The sequence below is a fragment of the Aristolochia californica genome, unplaced genomic scaffold (assembly GCF_029961685.1).
Source record: "Aristolochia californica isolate CCGP_79_NKW_82.1479 unplaced genomic scaffold, dmAriCali1.0.hap1 SCAF_5, whole genome shotgun sequence".
Classification (NCBI taxonomy): Eukaryota; Viridiplantae; Streptophyta; class Magnoliopsida; order Piperales; family Aristolochiaceae; genus Aristolochia; species Aristolochia californica.
In genome coordinates this window covers 41,936,808-41,961,948 of record NW_027182214.1, presented here as the reverse complement: position 1 = coordinate 41,961,948, position 25,141 = coordinate 41,936,808, and the positions used below count along the sequence as shown (strand labels likewise).

The following is a 25,141-nucleotide window of genomic DNA, read 5'->3' as shown; positions in this document are numbered from 1 at the left end:
ATTATTGTAAGTTGTAAACCACGTCCTTCCTCCCTGTCGTCCCGAGCCCGGATCCCCAAATGTTTAATAGCGTCATCTCGTCCGTTGATCAAGCCAGACCTGATTCTACAGGCGCTGACTCGGGATAGAATCATCAATCAATCCTCGACAGTCGACGCTGCCTTTGCCTTCTTACCGACTCAAAGTCGAATCGTACTGTCGATTCTCACTTCGGAGTCGTTTTCCGGAGACCTGAGATATTTTAATTGGACGAAAATGATCCCATTATCAGCGGTAAACGGCCCATGCGTATGAGGGTGTGTTTGTCTTTTGACATGCGGAAGCGAGAGTTATGGGCGGCCTTACAGTCGTCTCTTCTCCACCTCGCTCGTCGTTTCTCCATTTATTTTTTTACCCTTCTGGTGATCAAGTTTCGGACGAGACGTCGCTGGTAATGTTTCTTTTTTGGTAAATTGCTTGTACTAGGCCCGAATTTTGTATTGGGACTGAACATCAGATTTTTTGTTCGCTTGCTGTTGTCCGCAGTATCCATTTGAATCCGTCCCGCCTCCGTCCATACCAACCTTTTTTACCCCTGTCCACCCCCCCTATAAATATCTCCCTCCGCATTCATCACCCATGATCAGAAACTGTGTTTCCACGTTTGGAAGGGGAGAATCGAGGGAAACCCTTCTGCTGCCGATCCTCCGGTTTTAGTTCCCTCCTTCTGCTGTAGGTTGCCTGGTTTCATGTTTGTGTTAGGGTATTTCTGCTCGTTAGAATTGTGAAGGTGGTGCTGGAGGAAAAGGTTTTTAAAGTTTGAATCGTGTTTGAGCAATTAGAATGGCCGTAGCTTCCAAAGGAAGAACAGAGCTGCCGATGGTTATGAAAAAGTACAGGGACAGAGAGACGAGTCCTGAAAGAACTAAAGTGTGGACAGAACCTAAGCCGAAAGCTGAGAGAAAAGTTGCTGTCGTTTACTATCTTTGCAGGAACGGTCAGCTGGAGCATCCTCATTTCATGGAGGTTCCTCTCTCGTCGCCTGAAGGACTCTATCTCAGAGGTAAATGCGAAGATTGTTGGGTAATGGTTTATTCTTTTTGTTCTAATTTCTAGTTGGACGAACTGAAATCTTCTGGCGTTTTGTAGATGTGATAAATCTTCTCAATGTTCTTCGAGGAAAAGGGATGGCAAGCATGTATTCTTGGTCCGCCAAAAGGTGGAATCACAAATTTCGATTCGTCTTGATTATATTTCTTATTGCTATGCTTTTGTTTTTGTTTTCGTTTTCAACAGAAGTTTCAGGTTTTAATTTCGTTGTTTCTCTTAAAATCACTGATGCAGGAGCTATAAGAACGGTTTCGTATGGCATGATCTCTGTGAGAATGATTTCATCTACCCGGCTCACGGCCTAGAATACGTTTTAAAAGGATCGGAGCTCTTTCAAGCTGATCCGAGCTCTAAATCTCACGAAACAGTTTCTTCCAGCCTCGAAAAGATGCCGGACACTCAAAATTCCGACGAGAACGAATTTCCCGTCAGCCGAAGGCGAAATCAATCCTGGAGCCACCTTGATCTCACCGAATACAAAGTCTACAAGACGGAAACGGCGAACGAAACTGCGTTAAAAGCCGCGGACGCGTCAACTCAGACTGACGACAGAAGCCGCCGGAGAAGGAAACCTCTCGCTAGAGGAGACATCGAGCAGGATAAAAGACCAGAACAATTGCAAGAAGAAATCATCTCCACGGACGAAACGGAACTCTCCAGGGAAGAGATTTCTCCTCCTCCGTCCACTTCCAGTCCCGAGACTCTAGAATCTCTGATGAAAGCCGACGGCCGAGTGACGCTCAGCGTTATCGAGGAGGCGGATATCCGAGATCTGAGCGCAAATCACCCGAGCGGCAGGATGAAGGCGTCGACGGTGCTGATGCAACTAATCTCGTGCGGATCCATTTCAGTGAAAGATCACGGAGTGTCGTTGATCTCACACTACAGAGGGAGGTTACCGCGCGGTGGTTCAGATCAGGCCGCGAAGGAGATCGAGATCTTGATGGACAATCCGAGCTTCGGTGCGGTTCGACTGGAAGATAAAGAGTACTTCAGCGGAAGTTTGATCGAGACAAATAAGGACTCTGGCGGGAGTGCAGAATTCCAGGGTTTGAAGAGATCGTCTTCTTACAACGCTGACCGGTAAGATCCGTATAGCTCTTACTTCATTCTTCATTATTATCATTAATTCCTCTCCGTAGACGGTGGTCGTCTCGTGCGGACAGAGCAGCGAGAGAGTTTTTCTTGAGGAACCGAATTCTGCCTCATCGCCGCTGACCTTAGCTGTGTCGTAGTGACTAAACTATCATATTAGATTCTTCTGGGAAGCTTAGCGTCATAAAGAGCCCGAGGCGCCATGGTCGTCGAGGTTCGTGAAAGCTGGAAAGAATACTATATTAGGGTTGACCGTAGAGCTTCAGAAGCTAGGGTTTCGACTTCCTTAGTGGTCCCACAAGTGTTGTGGCACAATGGACAGCATATGCGTGCGAACGTGTTCGCGCACTGCGCACCTCCTGGTTCATTTCTCGTACGATTTTATTCTTCACCGGATGTGACAGCTATCGCTTGTACTCAGACCCCTCGTGTGTGGATCTGGGCCTTCCATCCCTGTTTTTCCTATGGGACCCGCGAGTAGAATACTGTCACGTATACTCGCATACATGTGAGTATTCTTTCGCCTCAGAGGTTTCGAATATTGTTCCGGATGATTTGCTTCAAAATAACCGGTGGAGGTCTTCCGTTTAGGGTGCCGAGACAAAAAATCGGTTTTCAACTTCGAGTCTCGAGTACGATGCGTTACAGGTTCTCTATTCCGGACCTCTGATCCCCTGTCGCAGCCTCGCCGCTTCCATGGTGATTGATGAAGTCCCATCATCTGAGGATCATATTTGACATCTTTTTCCTTTTGCAGATTCTGTAATTCGCGAGTATTTATGAGTTCTGTTCTGAATTTGTTAATTGAAAATACAGGAGCTCTCAGTCGGATCTAATGGAGAAAGAAGCGGACCGGGGGCGCGCCAAGTGCATCCCCCGAAAGTACAAATCTTCGCTAGCGAAGAAAGAAACCAATGTGATCTCACGCAGCGCTCACAGCAGCAAGAGGATTAACGAAGAGGCTATCAAATCCGCCGTTGCTTCTTAGATAGGGATGAAGGAAAGCTCCAATCCTTAAATATCTCTTCTAACAGCTAATTCATTTTTAAATGTAGAAAGCGCGGGAAAAAAAAAATCCGGCCTCCCAAGACTCTTCTCTCAAGAAACGAGATATCTCCACGCGCCGGTCTCCATCGCCTTGCCAGCTACGGCACGGGGCCTGCAAGATTTAAAGTGGCGCTCACAGGTAACTTCTTCCTGTACATTAAGAAACCTACTTTTAACTCATTTACCGTCGTTTTGTCTTCGAATTTTGGTTCCATTGCTGTAATTTAGCACTATTGATTTCACGGATTACCATGACAGTAATAGAATATTATGCTTTAATGAAGACTTGTGATGGCGGACCTTTGTATCATTATCGTACTGAACTTCAGATACAATTAGTTTTAGTTGGTGAGCAATTGAGTAGTCTATTACTTAAATGAATACAAGTAGTTGGTTTTGACGTAAATGGGTGTTTGTGGAGTTGGAAGTAGCGCCCACGACATGTTGGTCGTTGAGAGTCATTCAAGGCTTAGCTACCCCTTTTGAAACAATTCAAAGTTAAGCCTTCTAGAGTTTGTTTTATCTCATCCAGCTGTCAATTTCTTTATACTATGTAGAAAATTATAGTGTCGGGGTTTCCTTTTTCTTCAGTGCCATCTTCTCAGTGTCAAATGGTCAAACGTGCTGTGGATTATCTTATTGATCTTAAGACCTAAGCAGCCATATGTTCCCTGTGTCAATCAATCAAGTCTACTGAGAAATGCCATCTGACGAGATGTTTGAATTCTAGTCTCTAGTTTTGAGTCTTTTTGACGCGTCCTGCATTTGTTTGCGTCATGGTGTAACTTTTTACCAGTTTGATCAGTGTTAAACTTTGGAGACTTTTTATCTTTTGTGATTATTATATGGACGATAAGGAGTGAATTAGCTGTAGAGCTTTTTAGTCTTTCTCGGACTGCACAAAAGCTCTGTAGTGTGAACCAGTAGGTAACAGCAAATATTCGATTTCCTGCTTTCCTGTTCGCATCTTTCAGTCTCTCTTGATCCTTCGTTTCAAAGATAATCTTACTCTAAAACTTGTTGCTTCTGGAGGTGATTTACGTACTACAGCAATCTGAATTCTGATGAAGAGCTAACGGTGTCATGACTCTTTGCTCATCTAAATGCGGCGGTCATACAACGCCCATATTTTTAATTGCATCTCCTGGGGGTCTTTTGACAAAAGGAAGTTGTAGGTATGATAGAAAGCTATCAATGGAGTCACAAACTTCTTTGCCATACCAGATTTTTGTTTTTTAGGTACGATTTTTCAAACCCTCTTTCCCATAAAAGAAAGAGAGGGGAGTATGTAAGGGAAAACTGTCTCACTGTCCCATTAATTGTCCCACTATTCTTATATCTAAGGGGAAAATACCTAATAATGGGTCAACTTAAAAAAAAAATGTGTCCAAACAAGTGTCACACTTAAACCAGCCTTGATTTGATCTCGGATTGAAACTTCAGAAAGATTATCTGATAATTTTCTTGCATTGGTGTTTCGGTGGAAAATTGAATTATAGTGGCTTTGTCTTGTCAATATATAAGGAGTTGATCCTCAAAATAGTAGGACCTTGAGTTTGATAACAAAAGAGAATTACAAAATTTTAGGTGATAAGGATCAACATCTAATTTAATTCTTTGATTTGATCTCCACACATGAGCTTGACTTCAACCTTGTTTAATCTGAAGAACAAATTGGAACTTCCTTGGTTGACTAGCTTTCAGGCTTGTTTAATTTGATTTATGGCTAACTTACCTTGATATTTGATGAAAAATATTTGACCTCGCATTATCGTGTAACAACTTAGATAATGATAGAGTAATAGTAAGAGAGATTGTTTATTGTTATAAATTCGACAAAGTTTCAGGCTAATTTGAAATTTAGGGTGTAAGGAGCACGATTCAAGCTTTTTCTTTTCACAGGAGCAAATTTTCAACACAGCTTGACATTTGGAGAAATTCTTTAGCAATTTCTTTCCTAGAGTTCTTTCACAAATTTTACCTAAAGTATACAACCGAACCTCTATTTATAGGGTAAGTATGGTTCAACCACCTCACCGTTTTCCCTCATCTTTTCCTTCCTCTCCTTGACAAAGTTATATAATTTTCTTAGTAAAAATTTTCAGTTAAAAAAAGTGTTTTCAAGAAACATAAGTCACTAATGGTCACAAGAAATATATTTCTATTAGAAATATATTTCTTGTGTTTCCTGAAAAAGGCACTATAAGGACCTTAGTTTCCTCCATTAATGAAATTCCTAAGCCAATTTATCCACGTCTGAATTAAGATTCCATATCAAATTTATCAACAGTTAGATCTACTGCAAGGAAAATTCGAGCTCCAACTGAGAGGACTGTGGGTAGAGAATCGAACTCAAGGGTCTAATCTATTTCGGACACCTATTTGAATTGGAATTCAAATAATCCAGTGACTCCTCCCTTAATAACGCCTCTCCTTGCTTATCAGAAAGAAGTTTATTTTCAGTTTTCATCTCTTTCTTCTTCACTGACGTTTGTTTCCTCCTGTGATACCTGTAGATTCCTACAACTCTTCATCAGCTCCTTTTCCCTTCTACCTATTCATCAATCTTCATCTGCCCGATGGGAAGCTATCTGCTGCATTCATGACTTCATTTTATTCTTTTTCTCTCTTTTTTCTTCCTTTTTGTCACTCTTTGGTTCGCCGGTCTTGTCTTCTTTGAAAAGAACTTCTTCTTCAACCTGCAGAGTTTATCAATCAGTTGAGACATGGGTATTTTGGTAGGGAATTTCTATTTCGATGGAGGAGCAAGGTTGTCGTTACCTTCTTCGACGGAGGAAGAAGATGCCATGAAGGGTGTGTGGGTTATCATGATAACTAAAGTGAGGGATTTATTCTTTTTTATTTTATTTTTAAGATGGATTCGTCATAACCACAACCAAGTACTCACTCTTATCCTTGATGGACACTATTATGAGGAGTGACTCGACTTTGGAGAATTCGAAATTGCCACTTTAGTTATTGATTGTCCAGGTGGAAGACAAGCGTGTTGTCCTAGCAATATATCCATTATTGGTAGACACGTTAAAAGCTATTGAAAGGAGTCCAATCCAGAAAAATCCATAAAAAATAATTGAAAGTAAGAGGTAAGTGATCAAGAACCATTTTTTAGTGCTTCTTGGTTTAATTTTCCTATAATTTCCTATTTGAGTAATAAAAAACTCATTTTCCTATCATATCTAACATTTTTTAAAGGTAAGAATGAATCAATAAAAATCAAGATGAAGATTTTCCATCCCTTTATGAATTTTTTTCCTCACATTCTTATTTGCACAACCACACCTTTAGTTTAAAAAAAGTTTCACTAGAATTTTTTTCTAAAAAATAATTCTCCTATAACTTATAATCATATATTTCTTTAAAATATATGCAAAAAAATGTTTAACTGTGTATTATACAATTCGTAAAATTCTTGATAATAGGTTGTATCAAATACCACAAAATACATTTTTCTTTGTACTTCTTTTTCTATTTCTCCTCTTCAATTTAAAGATCATTTTTTTTCTTCTTCTAAGAAGCCCAGTTTGCACAAATTAAATATAAAAAAAAATATTCCTAACCAAACGACAAGACTCTATACACCAATCAAAATAGTTGGGTAACTAAAAAAACACTAGTTGGGTGAAAAATAAGACTTGTATTCTTTAAAGGTAGTGAGTCTATAGGCATTGTCTCGAGGTGATGAAATAAAAATAGGATAAATTGAATAAAAACTGGAGGTTGACCAAACTACCTACACTTATAAAATGTGACTTATTACTCGAGCCAAGTGACCGTTGACATTTGAAATTTTCCCAAAGAAGGGAAGAACATAACCAAATAATGATTTGACACTAAGGATGATAAACCAAAATGGATAATAATAAGAGACCAATACAATAGCAATAATCACGAGAGCTAACTATAAAATTGTCTACAAGTTGACCGTTAATTTGATCTTGGAATTTGAGCAAAAAAAAAAAAACTAAATGTTATGGAAGAGTTAATACCTGCCTTCTTGTTGAAATGAGCTATAAATTATGTAATTTGTTACCATAATTATAGTAAACGATTTGTTCCTGATTTTAAGATCTAAATTGGATCTTAATTAGGTTGTAAATGTATTATAAAAAGCCTCAATGAGGAGAAGAATAGATATCATCGGAAAATTCTATATATGTGTTATTGCTTTGGTTACTCCGTTTGACACTTCTTTATGGCTTTGACACTTCCAAAATTATAATCTGGAAATACATGAAACTCTCTGCTCTCATTATTTCCGCTTTTCTACTTATATGCTCTATTTGAGTTTGTCACACCAATTTCGAGTTTGGCCTATGAAAACAATAATCTTACACTTTGTACTGGTGGGGCAACATGAGTGCTGCATATGCCATGTTGTGAAGCATCTCCCTTTGGGACTCGTTGTGAACCTGCTTGTCAATGAATTGGATCGGAGTTACAGTCTCACTCTTTGCAGGGAGAAAATGTCCATTCGATCCTCTGGAAGAAGAAACCAGAATGGGCACTGAAGCTTCTCGCTACAAATTTCAACTTAGAAAGGAATCCTAAGTAGATTTAGAATAGCATGTAGCAGTAACCAAACCCATCCAAAATTCATAAACTAAGAGTCCCAGAGGGACTCAAATAGGGTAATCAACCAAAAATGACAAACAAAAAAACAAAAAATTAGATGGTTTTGGTTTTATGAAAAAGAAAAACAGAGACACTCAACCACAAGGAGATGGGAAGAAAATAGAAGCAGTATGAAAAGAGAGAGCATGAAAGCAAAAGATTTGAGAGTAGACCAAGCAAACCAAGGGCCTTTCATGTCCAATGCACCATAAAAATAAAAGTCTTTTCATGTCACCACCAAGTGAATGCTAAGAACAAGACAGGGATGACTTTGCTCTATGCTTCTTCGGAAAGAAAGAAATTGTAGTGGAAGCAAACAATCAATCGAAAGCAGAAAGAAGAGAGTGGATTGTTGAACTAAATAGAAGGATTTGAGGGTTATGTTGCTTCGAGGAAGACACGTAGATCACCGGAAGTTGAAGAACTTTCTTTGACAAAATGGGTCTATATTCCTTTCATCAGTTGGAACATTAACTTCATATATCAGACTGATTTCATTTAAATATCCCAAGTTATAAGAAGCTGATAATGTGCTATTTATGTTCATGACCAAACCAATCTATTGTTTTGTTTATTAAATGCCTGAAATCCATACATCAAAGACAGTATTCTGCAGGATAATGCTAATTATGTTCATCAAACAGCTTTATTGTTTTGTTTATTACCTAACTCACCCTTGGGTATTGGAGGACGCCAACTACTTGCTTTGAACAAATCTTAAAATTTTGATTTGGACTATGAAGTCGGCAGCAGCCGGTTTTCCGAATCTCAGCCTGGACTTGATCAATTATTAAACAAGTCCAGAATGGATTTGCTTGAGATGGATTGGACAAAATGGGAAAAATGGACTCAACCATGGAGAGAACGGAATCCGCCAGCAGATTTGTCGTCGTCCCCATCAATCGAACACTTGAACAGCGTCGAAAGAAGAAAGACTAGGACTAATAGTAATAGCAAGGTGGACTTCGTAACTACATAGTTTGGTCTGTAGTATTTGGGAATCAGATGAAGAAAAGTCCGCCCATAAGGCACTGGCTTATGTTTTCACAACAGTAAAAAAACTAACCGTAATTTCCAACTTCGACTGGTTGCGTAATTTTCACGAACAGGTGCTTCAGTGGGGCTCCCCTTTCGTCATCCCCAGTGACATGAGACGGCAATGGCGGAGTCCGTCCTCTCGTTGTTGCCCGCGCATGTCGTCAGGCAAGAAAACAGAGATCTTTGGGGCTTCTGCAACTCTGATAGCCGGACGTCCGCCATCTTCAGAAGGCAATGATGAAAACAGCACATAAGCACGAGTCCAAAAGTAGTCGTCAAAAGTACGAGAAACAGGAGGGAAAATAACACGCAGTCGTCGTGGCCGAAATGGCCGAAATGCTCGGTAGATATTACGATAATCAGACAAGGTTGTTTTGCCCATTTCACAAATGATAAATCCAGGAAAAATTGCCCAACCTTTCTTTACATTTTGACATTCGAACTTGGAGTGATTAGGAATATAAGGGGCTCCCCCCCTCTACTGTTCTGAGCAGGTCCTCGAATGGAAAATTGACACATAAAAGCTTCAATATGTAAGTACCAAAATGACCCTCTTTGTGGGGTTTCTCTTCTTTGGATTCCTGAATGATGCCCTCTTAGCTTAAGTAAATTGTTTAATGTTGATGAAATATGTCTACTGTAATGACCAAAACGCCCCTTTTGAGAAGATGGAAAATTGAAAATATGGACAGTTATGATTAGGACACCCCCACCTTTCCCCAAAATAGGGTCCAATTAATTGAGAAAAGAGGGTGGTTTTGTCATTTTATTCCTTAAATTACTTTATCCCCCTTTAATCGAGAATGCCTTGATCGTTTGATCAGATAAACTTTTTGGCTTGTGCATTGTTTTCAGATTTTTTATTAACACAAACACAGTCCGAAACATTAGCTTAAACTAAGAAATTAATTTAAAATTAAATATCATCGTAATTCACAACAACAATGAACAGCAGCAGAGATGATCTTGATGGGACCATTATGAGGCTCTTCATTAGATTCTCAAATCTCACCTAAGCCCTTCATTGAAAAGTACTCAACTCAGGCTATTTGACCATGGAGACTTTGGTTAAAATGTTTCATACTTCCTACAGGGAGTATACATCAGTCTTTTCCAGGGGAAAAAAATCTATAAAAAGCAAAGAATTAAAATCGAAGAGGGGTCATTTCAGTTTGGGAAACTCATTTTCCATGGCATGGTTGTCTCTTTTTCCTTTTTCTTTTTCTTTTGAAGGGTTAAAATCTCCGAAAGAAGCCTCCAAATAAAAAAAATAAAAAAAAATAAAAACTGTACCTTGTGAGAGAGTAAGAGGCAAGGAGGGAGCTCTTACTACCCATATGCTCTTCACTTCCTTCGCTGCATTGCTCTCTGCATATTAGATTTGCCTTTTCTTTCTCTTCTTCGAATATCTTCCCAAGTCTTCTGTTCGTGGAGGCCTCTCTCTTGCATGCTGCAAAGTGCAAACAACAACAACATCTGAAACCAGCCGACCAGACATCTTCTTGCCAGTACCTTTGCATGCTCATCTCTCACTGCCTTCATGACGGCCCACTCCGTCGCTTCCCACCTATCTCTCTCTCCTCCTTGTCATGGAATTCGTGTCATACCCACATGGGTCTTTCTCTCTCTTCATCTTCGTTGAATTCCGTGTGCTGTGTTTGATTCTTCTGGGTCATCTTCGGTGGGTTTCTTAAACTTTGAATTGGGTCAATTGCGGATTCGTCATGGGGCCCGTTCGAGGGTTCAAGAGGAGGAGAAAGTTAGAGAGAAAAGTCGAGGGTGAAGGTGTCTCCGAATCGTCGGAACAAGAGCCCGTTGATTGGTGGGACGATTTCTCTAAGAGGATTACTGGTATTATCTGCGTTCCTGCTTCCTACTGTATTTATTGCTTTTGTGTTCTACAGTTATCAGTTTGAATCATCAGCTATCTTTTCTTTACTCTTCCTTAGTTTGTTACTGGTTTCATTTTTGTCTCTGAAGCGTTATTGGATCTATTCTGGCTATTGATTCTGTGGCTTCTGCGCTCAAGTGTAGTGTGTCGATTTATTCCAAGTCTTTGTAATTGGATCGACCTTATCCTTAGTCATATCTCCCTACCTGTAATGTGAGGGAAATATGTAAATCTGAAGAGCGTTCGAGTTCCTTGATATTCTGTTTCATCTGGATTGATACTTGTAGGTATTCAGTTTAATAGTAAATAGTAGAACTCTTTAAGTATCGCCTTCCTCTGCCAACGCAAAAAACACAATGCAGTTGATTTCTTTGTTAATATTCTCTGCTGTAACTTTAAATGCTTGTAACGGGTCCTTCCATTTTCATATAGTCTTTGTCCCATGCTTTTATAATGCTTGAAAATCGAGGTCATTGACAGGAATAAGTATTACTAAAGTTTGCAGCTTGTGGATTACTGGCCTTTTCATGACTAACTGATGTAGGGCTGGAAAATGTTTGTTAACTGATCTTGGTACTAGAACATAATCTTTTCGTTGACCTCTTCCTCAATGTTTGTTCCAGATACTTGTTTCTACAATGTGATGCAATTTTTTATTATATTGATGAAAGTATTGCAAGATAGTGCTAGCTAAGCTGCCTGCCAAGTCTTTATATCTTGACACTGCTTTAAGAACTACCAGTGAGAAGTTTTAGCTTGTGGAGCAGCTGAATTGTTCTCATGTATGAATCTCCCATTACTATACACTGTTTCTAGCTTCTGTATCCTATGGGTTAATGTCTGGATGCCACTTTGAAGCATGCAAATGCAGACCTTGAGAAGGGGCAGCTGTACCTTTATTCCCATGGAATATCAGTGTTTGTAACATAGTAGCCTAGAATGTAGTGAGAAGTGCAAAAGATGCTATTTTGTTTGGATAAGAAGTGTGGCATTTCGGTCATGTTAGTTTGCTGACCGGTGATCAACTTTTACCAGATGTTTCCTGTTCACTAGATCTTTTTCTTGTAACTAGATAGACAATCTTTTTGGCCACTTTAATCTCTTATGGTCACAATGTTTGCAATAAATAACGTGATACAAATATGCTCTTATGGTATCATATCGACTTTTGCTCGTATAAAATTCTTAAGCGCAAATATGAAGACTTTTGTAGAAGTAGGAGGCTTGGTTACTATCTAAAGAGTCCTATTCAGGTTTTTACCTCTTGACATAGATTCTATTGTAGTATGCAACAAGATTATCTTCTGAGAACAAGGTTTGTTATCATGAGTATTACAGCTTGTCCTGATACACAACTCTATTTCAGCAAAACCTACTACAGTGTTCCTCTAGCATGCCTCCCTCTGTACATGCAGAATGATGTAGGGTATTCCACTTGTAATGGACTCTTGACATCCTCATGGTATGCTGTACAGCTTTTGAGTCCATATTACAAGAGAAAAAAGGCTCAAACTTTAGCTTCTCTGTCTGGGAATTTGTTGGCATCATGATGATGCAATTGCAAAAGAATAGGCAATTTTTCTGTTTTATCTTATTCAAAATATTACAGATAGTTTGAGAGGATATATGCCTAACAATCTATAGTTTGAAAAATATGTAGCAAATGAGGACGTTCCTTTTTATTGGCATTAATTTATAGGAGTCTTGGTAGCAGCATATGAGCAACTTCTGCAGGTTTAGATCCAGAAGCTTCAATAGACCTGAGGTTTCTGTATAGTCTGAAAATCTTTGTTCTGTTTACTTAATTCATAGTCAGAGCATGAATCCCAGATCTGAAGTTTTGATTTTTAACTTATGGGACATCTAATCATGTTGATAATCAATTCAAAATTGGACAAAATGTAAGTGGGTTTTCTAGTCATTAGTACTCCATGCCTTTAATTGGTGTCTTACACAAATAATTGGTCCCTGTTTGGCTGTTACTAGACTACACAACTGTAGCAATGGAATTATCTTTCCATTGAACAATTTGAAGATGATAAAACACTTTATAGCTTGATTTATCTGGATGTTATCTGAACACATGGGCATTCAAAGATGTCTCTTACATGGAGAGCATGGGTACCACTATTTTGCCTACACTAAGCTTACTGCCTTTTTTTCAGTATGCTTTTTATAAAGCTGAATGCGGACAAACGCAATATTTTCATGATAGCTTATAATCATATAAAAATGCCAAATGTTATCTATTTCGCTAACATCTCGCAGTACCCATAATCAATAGAACAGTAGGACATCTGTAATGCCAGTATGCTGTTCAATATGATCTTGGTTGACCGTGTAGCAAGTGATACATGTTTCTCTTTTGCAGCTTTCCATGATGCATCAATTAATTTCAGTTGCATATAGGCAGATGGGCATTTCAAATGCAAGTTGAATTCTTCAAGCTGTTTTAGCATTTCTCTTCTGGTTTTCTTCTGCTTTTCCTGTCAGTATTTTCCAATATTTTCATGGTTTTTTGAATGACAAGTAGATGAAAAGATGTGAGCATTTCTTTCCATCTGGAGCTGATGATAATTGTATCTATTATTTTTTAGGGGCATGTTGGCTTGTGTCTTTATCCATTGTGTTCTTACTCTAGACAACTGTGCAATGTACACTTCCAATGACGTTTAATGAACTTTGTGATCTTTAAGCTAAGAGGGCTTCTATATCTCATATTTGTCTTTTTGAGAGGTTGACCTATAGTTGACTTCTTGGATTGTGTAACAACTTTCATTTGGCATGATTATTTTTTTTTGAAATGGTCATTCGGCATGATTCTGACTGGAATACTGAAGAGGATCTATTGGTCAGTTTGATAACATGACATTGTTATCCCCGTTGTATATGTAGATCAAATAGTTGTTAATTATGAGAGGAAGTGGTTTAGATCACTACTAGAGAAAAATATCAGATGATGATGAATATTTGTAATACATTCTGAGCGTTAACTTTTCTTTATAGTTTTAGTAATTATTTTCATCTAACTAGTTGATGAACTGATAGAAGGATTAATATGGTTTAAGAGTTAACATGTGGTGTCTACTTAAGGATGCAGAACATCAAGGGCCCACCTTCTGTGATATTTTGTTTTGGAGTTTGCACTTGAAATTCATTTAAAATCTGTTGACGATGGGCTTCTTTTCTCTGTTATTTTTTCTTGTTCTCCTTTTTCAATGCTTTTTTTTTTTGTTTTTTTTTTTTTTTTGGTGCTTGATGAATTTGAACTAGAAACTCAATTCTTTGTAGAAGAGGTCACATATCTTTATAGTGACATGAGAGCATGAAATCGGTGATTTACAAGACAAGTGAATATAGGAATACCATGGTTACTAAATTTTTTACTATCTTAGAATTTGCTTCATAGCTATTACATTAATTCATTTCACCAAAATGCTAGTTAAGTTTACTTGTAATCTTGCTTGAGAGTGTAAAAGAAAGTTTCTCATGATCTTTGTCTTTTCAGGCCCCCTTTCTCTTTCTAATGGTGTGGACAAATTCGAGTCTGTGTTCAAGGTCTCAAGGAAGACATTCAATTATATTTGTTCCCTTGTGAAGGAAGATCTGCTGGCAAAGCCATCGAACTTCACTTTGACCAATGGCAAGGTACTCTCTTTGAATGATCAAGTAGCCGTTGCACTTCGAAGGTTAAGTTCTGGCGAATCGTTACTTACCATTGGTGAGTTATTTGGAATGAATCAATCAACAGTCTCTCAGGTGACTTGGCGATTTGTTGAGGCCATGGAGAAGAGGGCATTGCACCACCTTCAGTGGCCCAACACTGAGACTGAAATGAAAGAGATTAAATCCAAATTCGAAAAGATCCGTGGGTTACCAAACTGTTGTGGCGCCTTAGATACGACTCACATTATGATGTGTCTCCCTACAGTGGACCCATCAAATGATATATGGTTTGATCGTGAGAAGAATCACAGCATGGTCTTGCAGGCCATAGTGGACCCTGACATGAGGTTTCGTGATATAGTGACTGGCTGGCCAGGAAGCATGAATGATTCACTCATGCTAAAGAACTCGGGCTTCTACAACCTTTGCGAGAATGGGAAGAGATTGAATGGCAAAAAGATTGAACTCTCAGAAGGATCTGAGTTGAGAGAATATGTAATCGGTGATGTTGGTTTTCCACTACTGCCTTGGCTCGTCACTCCTTATCCAGGTAAAGACCTTCCACATTCAAAGTCTGATTTTAACAGACGCCATTTTGCAACTAGAATGGTCGCCCATCGGGCTTTGGCAAGACTAAAAGATATGTGGAGGATAGTTCGGGGAGTGATGTGGAGACCAGACAAGCACAAGTTACCAAGAATAATTTTAGTCTGCTGTTTGCTTCACAATATCGTGATCGACTTGGAGGACGAAGTACAGGATGAGATGCCATTGTCTCACCATCACGATGTCAGTTACAGACAGCAAGTATGTGATTCCATCGATAAGAAAGCGTTTGTCTTGAGAGATAAGCTTTCACAATACTTGTCAGGAAGATTGCCTCCTTGAGTACCCCATGGATTAGTGGTTTTATTTGCTCTGTTGATGGAAGCCAAATCATAAAATTTATCTTTTCCATGTATTCAATTGTAGCAAAGATTGTTTCAAGCTGTTGTTTCATTTTACAGATAAAAACTATTCAATGATTCCTTATTGGGGTCACAAATTTTCGTTTGTGTATAGGTCTTATAGCAGTCTCAATGGTTAGAATTTCATAAAATATCTTGAAACCTCAATCCAATAATCTATGACAACCCTTAGTAACAATGAAGCATATGTTAATATGGCTACTAATGATTAAAAAACCTATGTAAATAATTAATAGGTTTATGGGAATAGCTCAAAGTCTCACATTAGTTTAAGAGGAAGACAATGATTTTTTTAATTACTTCAGTTATATTTGTGATGGAACTGAACAACTTAAGACAAGTAACTCAATTACCTAGGAACAATCTGACAGCGGTTAGTTAATACACCCAAAAAAATGATCTGTTAGGTGCAGAAAGCTACTGCTTACAAGAATAGACGGAACCACTCTGACACGCACCCCGCCCATTCTTGACTGCTTCTCACGAGATTTGAACGCGGGACATGGCGTGCCCAGCTCTGATACCATGATAGTGGTTAACCAATACACTCAAAAAATCGATCTGTTAGGTGCGGAAAGCTACTGCCTACAAGAGTGGACGGAACCACTCTGACACAATCAATTGTAGTGTGGTTGACATTCTTGTCTATGACATTAAACCCAATAATGGGTTTTCTCCGATTCTTTCATAGTAATGAGAAAACCCATTATTCAAAGTAATGAAATCTTAAACAAAGGCCACTCATGTAGATAGCAATTAACTATAATTTTTCATTTGTGCACCTCTACTAATTCATTTTGTCTACCTAACACACTTCCTTATATGTGCATCACATTAAAACTAAAAATGAATGCCTAATATTCACTATCAATGTTTGTTTTCATAATTCCATCGAATACGAAAAATATGAGAATTTTTTTATTTCATATAATATATGCACTAAAAGTAAGATAAAATGGTCCTTTTATTTAATTTAGAGTAAAGTAGTTTATTTATAGCTATATATAAATATAACTTGTAAAAAAAAAGTTAGAATGGGCATTTTACTTGTTCAAATGAAGGAAAAGAACACTTTACAAGGCCTATAACGGCTTCATGGTTGGGCTCGCAACTGCATGCGGAGCCCATTGAACTTCGTCGCGTGAAGACTGACGAGGGGAGGAGGAAGCCCGGTCGACTTCAGTTCAGGGATCGAATAGTTAGACTTCGGAAGCCGGAGTAAGATCCCAGATCCCAGAGAGCACTGCTGACTACGCCCTTCTGGGTAGATATTTCACCGCTCATGGTTTCGGGATTGACGACCACTTCTGGGTTAACGTTTGCGTGAGGTCAACACTCGGCTGGTGGTACGATAGATCCCGTTTCAAGTCTCTAGGGTGAAGACTGTAGCAACGGTGTGGGGGCGAGGGGCGTTGGTATGGGTGCTGGAATTTTCAGGTGGGATGTTGTCTAGTGGCTCAAGGAGTTAGAGGTTCTGAGGTGAGTGGAAGAGACGGCTGTTGGTAATTAACTTATTTTAATTTTTGAATGCATTTAAGAGTTGTGACAGTCGGAATCATATTTTTGTTTGTTTTAAAGTTCTCTGCTTTACAGTAATCTTACAATCAATTTCTCGAGCATTGGAGAAAACAACGAATTAAAAAATGTAGTTCTAGTCCACAACAGTCTTCTCGGGTTAATTTTATACCTACTTCAGGTTTTTGGAATTCCAGAAGGAAACTGTTAATAGCTACTTTAGGAATCTATTGAAGCTTGATCTTTCCGGCAATTATGGTCATCATTTTGGTTGTGGTATAGTTATAGTTCCCGATCTTCTTCTTTTTGCTACGTTTACGAAGAGACATTGTTCCTCTTCTCTGTACTTGCCGTCGACTGGGTCATGAGGTTACTGATAAGCTTTTCTTGTCGTACACCTGTCTCTCGTCCTCACTCTACTGTCTTGTGATCCAACTTACGTTTGCATACAATCTTGATTGATACGAATTAAATGAAATATATTCTGCCAATATTCGTGTGAAACACCTTGTCTTTTTCTTCTGTCCTGTTCTTTCTTTTATTTATTTATTTTTATTTACGTTTATTGATGGTTCATTGATGGCCTGCCCATCTCACATGCATACTGCTGGTTGTGTGAATTATTATAAAATGGAATTACTATATGACTAGTTGTTAATGGATTTTCTGTCTCTTATTTGTAGGGAGTACATCAGATTGGCGATTGGTTCGCATAGTGTTCAACATGGCAAGTACAGCATGTTTCATTATCGTTAGTAGGAATGATATTCCCATCTATGAAGCTGAAGTGGGTTCTGCTATTAAGGTATGTCAATAACGTATTAAGTTGGGCATATGTTTTGATTTAGTTTAAATCCATAGACCTGTAGAAATGTTGTGCTGGTGACTGTACGAAGTTTGTGATGAGATAAAAGTGTTATCTCCCAGAATTTTAAGTCCATGTGCTTTCATCAGTTACCTTGCATGAGACACCTGAGAGTTGTTTGTGTATATACTTTTGGGTGCTATCACATGTCTACCAAGGGGCTTCTCTTATGATTGCCTTTACTTACAATTCCGATTTATTTATTTATTTTAAAATACCTCTAAAACCATTTGTTTTAATTTCTCTTTTTTCCCCCAAGTTGGCTTAAATTCAGCTATTTTGTAAGTTAAGCTAGGAGAAAAGAGAGCCTACACTTTGTGACCCATCGATACATACCAGGGGCTATTCATGTTATGTAGCTATTGCTTACAATTACATCTAAATTTACTTCTATGTCTGATCATGAGATGACATTGTATCATGCTTTAGAATATGTGGCACTTCTAGTACTAGTAATTGCACCAAACTTCTTAACAAAAAAAAGAAAGCGCCAAGCTTGTCTTGTGCCAAGGTTTCCCTAGATGCATACTGGTCTTGATTGTATGCTGAATTTCTTTTGAAGTCATGGTTATTTCTAATTTCTTGTTAAGTTATACTATTATTTTGTTACATAGATTAGTTTCAACATTCTTGGTTGTCTTTGTGTTTGCGCTTTTGCATTCTTATCTGTTCGCTATTGGCACTTTGATTCTTGCAGAAAGAAGAAGCAGCTCATCAGCATCAATTCATACTTCATGCAGCTCTTGATATTGTTCAGGACCTCGCATGGACAACCAGTGCTATGTGAGACTGCAAACAGCATCTCCTGTTGCTATTATTGCTGTTACATTTTCTTTCGTTTCATTTCTCATGCCAGCCTATAAATCCTGTGGGATATGTTGTAGTTATCTTTTATCTTTTCTCTTTTGCTTGCTCTATAATCTGACAGTTTGAGTAATTGCTGTGACGTTTGAAATACAGGTTCTTGAAGGCAATGGACAGGTTTAATGACCTTGTTGTGTCTGTGTATGTTACAGCTGGTCATATCCTTTCTATGCATGATGTATTGAATGTAGTCAACACAAATAACCACTTCAGTTTTCTATTAATTATCTCTATAGTATTAATTTAAATTTCGTTTTGGTAGTTAATGATTGCATTTTGAGTGGTTGAACCATGAACCTCCAGTTGCAATGAGTTAGCTTACCATTCAGAAATGGTTGTAGATTGAGAGGTTGACCTCATTTTTTTGGAAAGATGGAAAATGATGTAATGCTCTTCATATGGTGCTAATGCTGAACTGAAATACGATCTTTAGAGGAGAGCAATTATTCCATTGAACCATAAAGCACGATATCATTGTCTGGTGTTTATTTGAGGTTAAGCTCTTAGTTAAATTCCAATTTTTTTTTCTCAATACCATTTCTCTCAAACAGTTTCTAGTTGTTGACAGAAACACTTTTTAGCAAGAACAAGACCTTCTGGTGCAAAGAGCTTACATTTGTTTGGGTGTACATCGAGGAAATTCTCTTTTTCATTCTTGTTCTGATTGAGTTACACAGTAGTTGCTCTAGTTGTGGCAATAACCCAATCGTAATTTTGTGCATCAATTTGTTTTCTTTGACACCATTTATTACACACTAGATTGATGCTACTTCATGACTCCCGTAATGAGGATGGGATAAAAAGCTTTTTCCAAGAGGTCCACGAGCTATATATAAAGGTATTTTTTTTCATAGCTACTTAATTGGCTGAATTTTCTGCAATGTCTAGTGATTGTTCTTGTTAAACTGTCACACTCTTGCTTCATCTCTTATTATGGCAGAGTAATGAACTTTATTATCATACATTAAAAGCCATATCATTGTTAGCTACATGTTTCCTTGAATATAGAGCTGTAGATTACTGTTAGCAGGGTAATTGTGTTTCTGATATTTTAAGATTGTGAAGGCTTACCTAAGACCGTTTGGTCTAGTGGTATTCTGTTTACATTAGGTGCGTCAGGTCACGAGTTCGAATCCGCCACGCCCCTCTCAAAAAAAAAAAAAAAAGATTGTGAAGGCTTAAATGCTAAAGTTAGTTGTTCATGGTCAATCCAGTATAGATGCAATTAGCTTGCATGCTTGGACTTTGTATTTCATTTTAGGATATTTTTGTCAACAGAGTTCGTTCTTCTTTTAACCATTAATTCTTGAATGGGCACAGTGGTGCTCCCTCATTCTCTATAGACTTGGAAGCTACGATTCTTCTGGCTTTCAGTTTACTTAGATGTCGTTTTGCTAAGCTGTTGTTTTCACAGTTTCTTTGGGGATTTTTGTGAAAAATCCTCAGTTTGTCACATTTTGGAATCTAACCCTCCCTTCTGGAGGTCTGAAACACATTCCTATAGCTCTTAGCTAAATAGCTGGAAGCACTTAGCTCAAGTTTATGCACAATCACAAGAAAATCTTATTGGCTTGAGTTCCTTTAAATGACTTTTTCTAAGTTGCCCTACCTCCCCTAGTACTGGTGTTTGTGGTCATGTGAACAAATCAATGAGACCAATCTCTTTAGCTTACCCGTAAGAGTTTATTGATGTTCCCAACAAAAGTTGCATTTTTTCTTGGATTGGATTGATCTGCTTGGTGGATATCTCAGGTATTTAACGATTTCCATCATTTTGCAGATACTTTTAAATCCTCTTTATCTACCTGGTTCGCGCATTACATCGTCACATTTTGATACAAAAGTCCGAGCACTTGCAAGAAAATATCTGTAGTTCATGGGGGAAGGAGCTGCTTTAGGGATTTGTACGTTTATTAAGGACAGTGAGAAGTTCTGGGTTCTCCCTTTCTTTTTTAACTTAATTTCTCTCTTGTCATGTTTTCTCTAAGATGCTGAAATTCTGGGAAAACTTAGCTTGTTTAATGATTAAATGAACGGATTGTTTTGAGGTTGGAAGTTTTCTTAAATAATTTTAAAAATCTGTTCATGCAGATCAATTTACAGTAAGAAGCTTACTAGAGTCGGTAAAATTTTAAATTCCAAGTGATTTTTTGTATTGGACAGCCTTCTTCAACCAGTGGCTAAAATAGATGTTTTCAGCACACCAAGATGATCCCTCTGTAACCAGTATATTAAAAGCTAACGAAGGTTCACAAAGGGATTCTTAACGCAAGACAAGAGTTAAAAACCCTCGATTGGAATAGTAGCCAGAGCCCAAAATCTATGATGTCTTACCTAAGTTACGAGTTGACTCAATAAGACACAGAAAGCATAAGCTAGAAGGGTTAGTCCAGGCCAGTTGAAGCGGCTGTAAAACAGATTCTAGTATCCTTTTCCAAATAAATATCCTTTTCTAAATAAAGAAGAGAATGAGCAACCTTTTATGATTATAGTTTATTATAAATTAAAACAATAATTACGTCTGACTATTATAAATTATATAAAATTAATTAAAAAATAACATAAGGGAATATAATAAATAAACCTAATGGTTTAATTAATTATAACAATTGGATAATTAAACTAATTAATGATTATAGTTTATTATAAATTAAAACAATAATTACGTGTGACATGAATAAATTACATAAAGTTAATAAAAAAATAACATAAGGGAATATAATAAATAAACCTAATGGTTTAATTAATTATAGCAATTGGATAATTAACCAATTAATGATTATAATTCATTATAAATTAATATACTAATTACATGTGACTAGAATAAATTATATTAAATTAATAAAAATTTAAAAATAACATAAGGGAATATAATAAATAAACCTAATTGTTTAATTAATTATAGCAATTGCATAATTAAACCAATTAATTATTACAGTTTATTATAAATTAATATACTAATTACGTGTGACTAGAATAAATTATTCAAAGTACATAAAACAATTAAAGATAACATAAATGAATATAATTAATAAATAAATTATTTTTTAATAACATAATATATAGTATAAAAATACTTAATAAATAAAATTAAAACACGTGACAAAAAGGTATAAAATGACAACAACGAATATAATTAGAGTAAATTATTTTTAACAACGAGTTTGTGCGTTTAACATCATCAACTTACTAGTTTAGTAGATACGAACGACAACATACATGTTCAAAAGCAATAAAGTACAACCACTAATAATCATTCCACGACGCCTCCGCATGGTTGTTGATAGGTTGCCTTCATCCCGAATATCATCACTATCATCGCTATTTTGTTGTCATCATTGAAGGTCCAAATGTCATATGATCGAGGGGTTTGTGGTCTTCTTCCAACCATTTATAAATTATAAATCCGAGATGGTCATCATGAAATTTTTTTTTATCAGACAACCATTACCGGTCGTAGTAACTAGGGACACACAGAAACACAACCAACAAATAACAAAATACCATGTGGTGGACATTTATAACTCCAAAATCTCCTCACCACATGGCAAATGCATTCCATAGCACTTCAAACATATTCAACAACATTCTAAAACATTTCAAAATCAATCCAACTAATTTCATTGTAGATTACTAGAACAATGCAAACACTAACTCATCGAGTCCAAATTTACCCAACACCCCTGGTAGAGCCCCATATGGCTTCACAGTCACTAAACCCTAAACCTGGACTAAACCCCCTAAACCCTAAACCTTAAAACCCATAAAAGCCCCAAACACTAAACCCTAAGCACTTAAAACACTATCACCCCAAAAATCGAAAACCCTATTTAAAAAAAAAAACATAAACCCTAATTCCAGACCTAAAGACTATACCTTAAAACCCTAAAAGTCCCAAATCCCAACTTTAATCCCAAAATTAAACCCTATCAACACGAATTTGAACCCTAGATCCCATAAACCCTAACCCTAAATCCCATAATTAGGACATAATCAAGATAAATTATGCACAAAAAATTAAAATTAACTCAAATACAACACTAAATTAGTTGAAAAAAAAATTAGAGTTTCGGCTTACCTTCTGAAATTTGGGGGAAATCACCGCCGAATGGGGAAACGTAAGCCCAATGGAAGAAATCGATGCCTAACTGTCGAAAATCGAAGAAGATCGAAGGAAATCGAAGGATATCGAAAACAGAATAGGTTAAATCAAAGGAAATCGGGGGAGGAGGAAAGAGAAGAGCGAGAATGAGAAGGGAGAGGGAGGCCGAGAGTGAGAAGAGATGGAGGCCTAGAGGTAAAAGAGAGAGGGAGAAGGAAGAGAAAGGCCGAGAGAGAAAGAGACGAGAGAGAGAGATGGGGCAAAATGAGAGATGACAAGAGAAAGTAGAGGGAGTAGAGAACGAAGACGAGAGCCAGCAGAGGGAGCAGAGAGAGCAGAGAGAGCGAAAACGAGAGAAGAAGATCAGGCGAAAAAATTCGTCGGGAGACGAAGGTCGAGCGAGAGGAGAGGAGAAGAGGAAATGAGAGGGAACTTTCGTTTCGGGGGGGGGGGGGGGGGGGGAAGCGACGCCTTCGTGGTAAGTGAATGATTCGAAAAAAGGGCGGAATCAGTTTTCCGTCGTTTTTGCCTGAGGAGATGAAACGTGTTATCTCGTTTCAATTCAAATCATTCTGCATTAACGCCTTATTTGTGATGACCTAGGTAATGCGGGGGGAATTCATTCCACTTCATTGTGGACTAACCCCCCCTTAATGTAAAATAAATTGAATTGAAATGAAATTACATCGCTTCATTCTCTATAGCAAAAATCACGGAATTTGGATTCAGTCCATTTTTCCGAAACATCCAGAAGCATCCACTTTGAAGTCCCTCGGCCACCGTTTTTCGCCCATCTTCTTCCTCTCGTTCTCGTCTTCACTCTCTCTGCTTTCTCTCGTCGTCTCTCATTTTTGCTCTCGGCTTTCGCTCGTCATCGCTCGATTTTTCTCTTTTCCCTCTCGGCGTCCCTCTCCCTTCTCGCTCTCATTCTTCTCTTTCCACCCCCCCCCCCCCCCCCCCCCCCCCCCCCCCCCCCCATTTCCTTCGATTTAACCTATTCCGGTTTCGATATCCTTTGATTTCTTTCGATTTTCGACATTTAGACGTCGATTTCTTCGATTGGGCATAGATTTCCCCAAATTTCAGAAGGTAAGCCGAAACCATAATTTATTTTTCAACTAATTTAGTGTTGTATTTGATGTAATTTTAATTTATGTGCGTAGTTTATCTTGATTGTGGCCTAATTGTGGGATTTAGGGTTCAATTTCGTCTTGATAGGGTTTAATTTCGGGATTAGAGTTGGGGTTTGGGACTTTTAGGGTTTTAAGGTGTAGGGTTTAGTCTTTAGGTCTGGAATTAAGGTTTATGTTTTTTTTTTAAAAAAAAAGGGTTCTCGGTTTTTGGGATGATAGTGTTTTAAGGGCTTAGGGTTTAGTGTTTGGGGATTTTAGGGGTTTTAAGGTCTAGGGTTTAGGGTTTGGAGCTTTTAGGGGTTGTAAGGTTTAGGGTTTAGGGTTCTCGTTTAGGGTTTAGGATTTAGGGTTCTCAATTAGGGTTTAGGATTTAGGGGGTTTAGTCCAGTTCAAACAAGGCTGAGTCGCCTACACGGGCATCATTTAGCCAACGAAACCCGACCCCTATCACTGACGATGTACGGTTCATAGTGACTGCAAAGTCATATGGGGCTCTACCAAGGGTGTTCGGTGAATTTGGACTTAGGTGTGTTTTTGCATTGGTAGGACTAGTCATCTATTATAGAATTAGTTCGATTAATTTAAATGTTGTAGAATGTTGTTGAATAATTTTGAAGTGCTATGGAACGATTTTGCCATATGGTGAGGAGATTTGGTTTTATAAATATCCACCACATGGTATTTTGTTTTTTGTTGGTTGTGTTTCCGTATGTCCCTAGTTAGTACGACGGGTAAAGGTTGTCTGATAATTTTTTTTTCCATGAGGACCATCTCGAATTTAGATTACAAATGGCTGGAAAAAAAACAACAAACTACTCGATCATATGACATTTGGACCTTTGATGATGACAACAAAATGCGCTATCTCTTGTTTGAGCAAGTCAATATGGGGAACAAGATGCCCAATGGGGTTTGGAAGCATGAGGTGTATTTGGACTGTGTCAATAGGTTCAATGACACAATTGATAAAAAAATTGTTGATCAGTTCAATAATCGAACAAGATCATGAAAGAAAACTTACCAAGCAGTAAAGAGTCGTCTCAACACTAGTGGGTTCGGCTGGGATGCTACCACACATCGAGTTATTGCATGTCATTTTGTATGGCAAGAGTATATCAAGGTCATTTACAAGAATTTGGAGACAACCTTCCTAGAAATGATAAAGAGTTATTCAATCGAAGGCACTCATCTTTGAGGAATACTATTGAACGAACTTTTGGTGCTTTAAAAGTTCGA

The 25,141-nt window shown here is 37.9% G+C and overlaps 3 protein-coding genes across 5 annotated transcripts; all 3 read left to right on the top strand.

Annotated features, from left to right (window-relative positions):
• The first annotated feature begins 647 nt into the window (after positions 1-647).
• LOC137966592 (protein SOSEKI 5-like) lies at positions 648-6,297 on the top strand. 3 transcript variants are annotated; one of them, XR_011116223.1, is made up of 5 exons: positions 648-1,042; positions 1,129-1,198; positions 1,324-2,172; positions 3,001-3,370; positions 5,748-6,297. XR_011116223.1 is itself a non-coding variant. In XM_068813266.1 (4 exons), the coding sequence occupies exons 1-4, from the start codon at positions 823-825 to the stop codon at positions 3,170-3,172; spliced, it is 1,311 nt and encodes a 436-aa protein (XP_068669367.1). In that variant the 5' UTR covers positions 648-822; the 3' UTR covers positions 3,173-4,255. The 3 variants fall into 3 exon arrangements, 1 of the variants encoding a protein (XP_068669367.1); XR_011116224.1 differs by lacking the exon at positions 5,748-6,297 and adding an exon at positions 4,264-4,773; XM_068813266.1 differs by lacking the exon at positions 5,748-6,297 and having other exon boundaries at positions 3,001-4,255.
• A 3,896-nt stretch (positions 6,298-10,193) lies between these two features.
• Positions 10,194-15,450, top strand: LOC137966412 (protein ALP1-like). Its single transcript, XM_068813009.1, has 2 exons — positions 10,194-10,752; positions 14,301-15,450. The coding sequence occupies exons 1-2, from the start codon at positions 10,626-10,628 to the stop codon at positions 15,344-15,346; spliced, it is 1,173 nt and encodes a 390-aa protein (XP_068669110.1). The 5' UTR covers positions 10,194-10,625; the 3' UTR covers positions 15,347-15,450.
• A 1,143-nt stretch (positions 15,451-16,593) lies between these two features.
• Positions 16,594-20,720, top strand: LOC137966099 (uncharacterized). The gene is made up of 6 exons (XM_068812584.1): positions 16,594-16,905; positions 17,625-17,746; positions 18,504-18,589; positions 18,767-18,829; positions 19,424-19,508; positions 20,451-20,720. The coding sequence occupies exons 2-6, from the start codon at positions 17,666-17,668 to the stop codon at positions 20,541-20,543; spliced, it is 408 nt and encodes a 135-aa protein (XP_068668685.1). The 5' UTR covers positions 16,594-16,905; positions 17,625-17,665; the 3' UTR covers positions 20,544-20,720.
• The last annotated feature ends 4,421 nt before the right edge of the window (positions 20,721-25,141 follow it).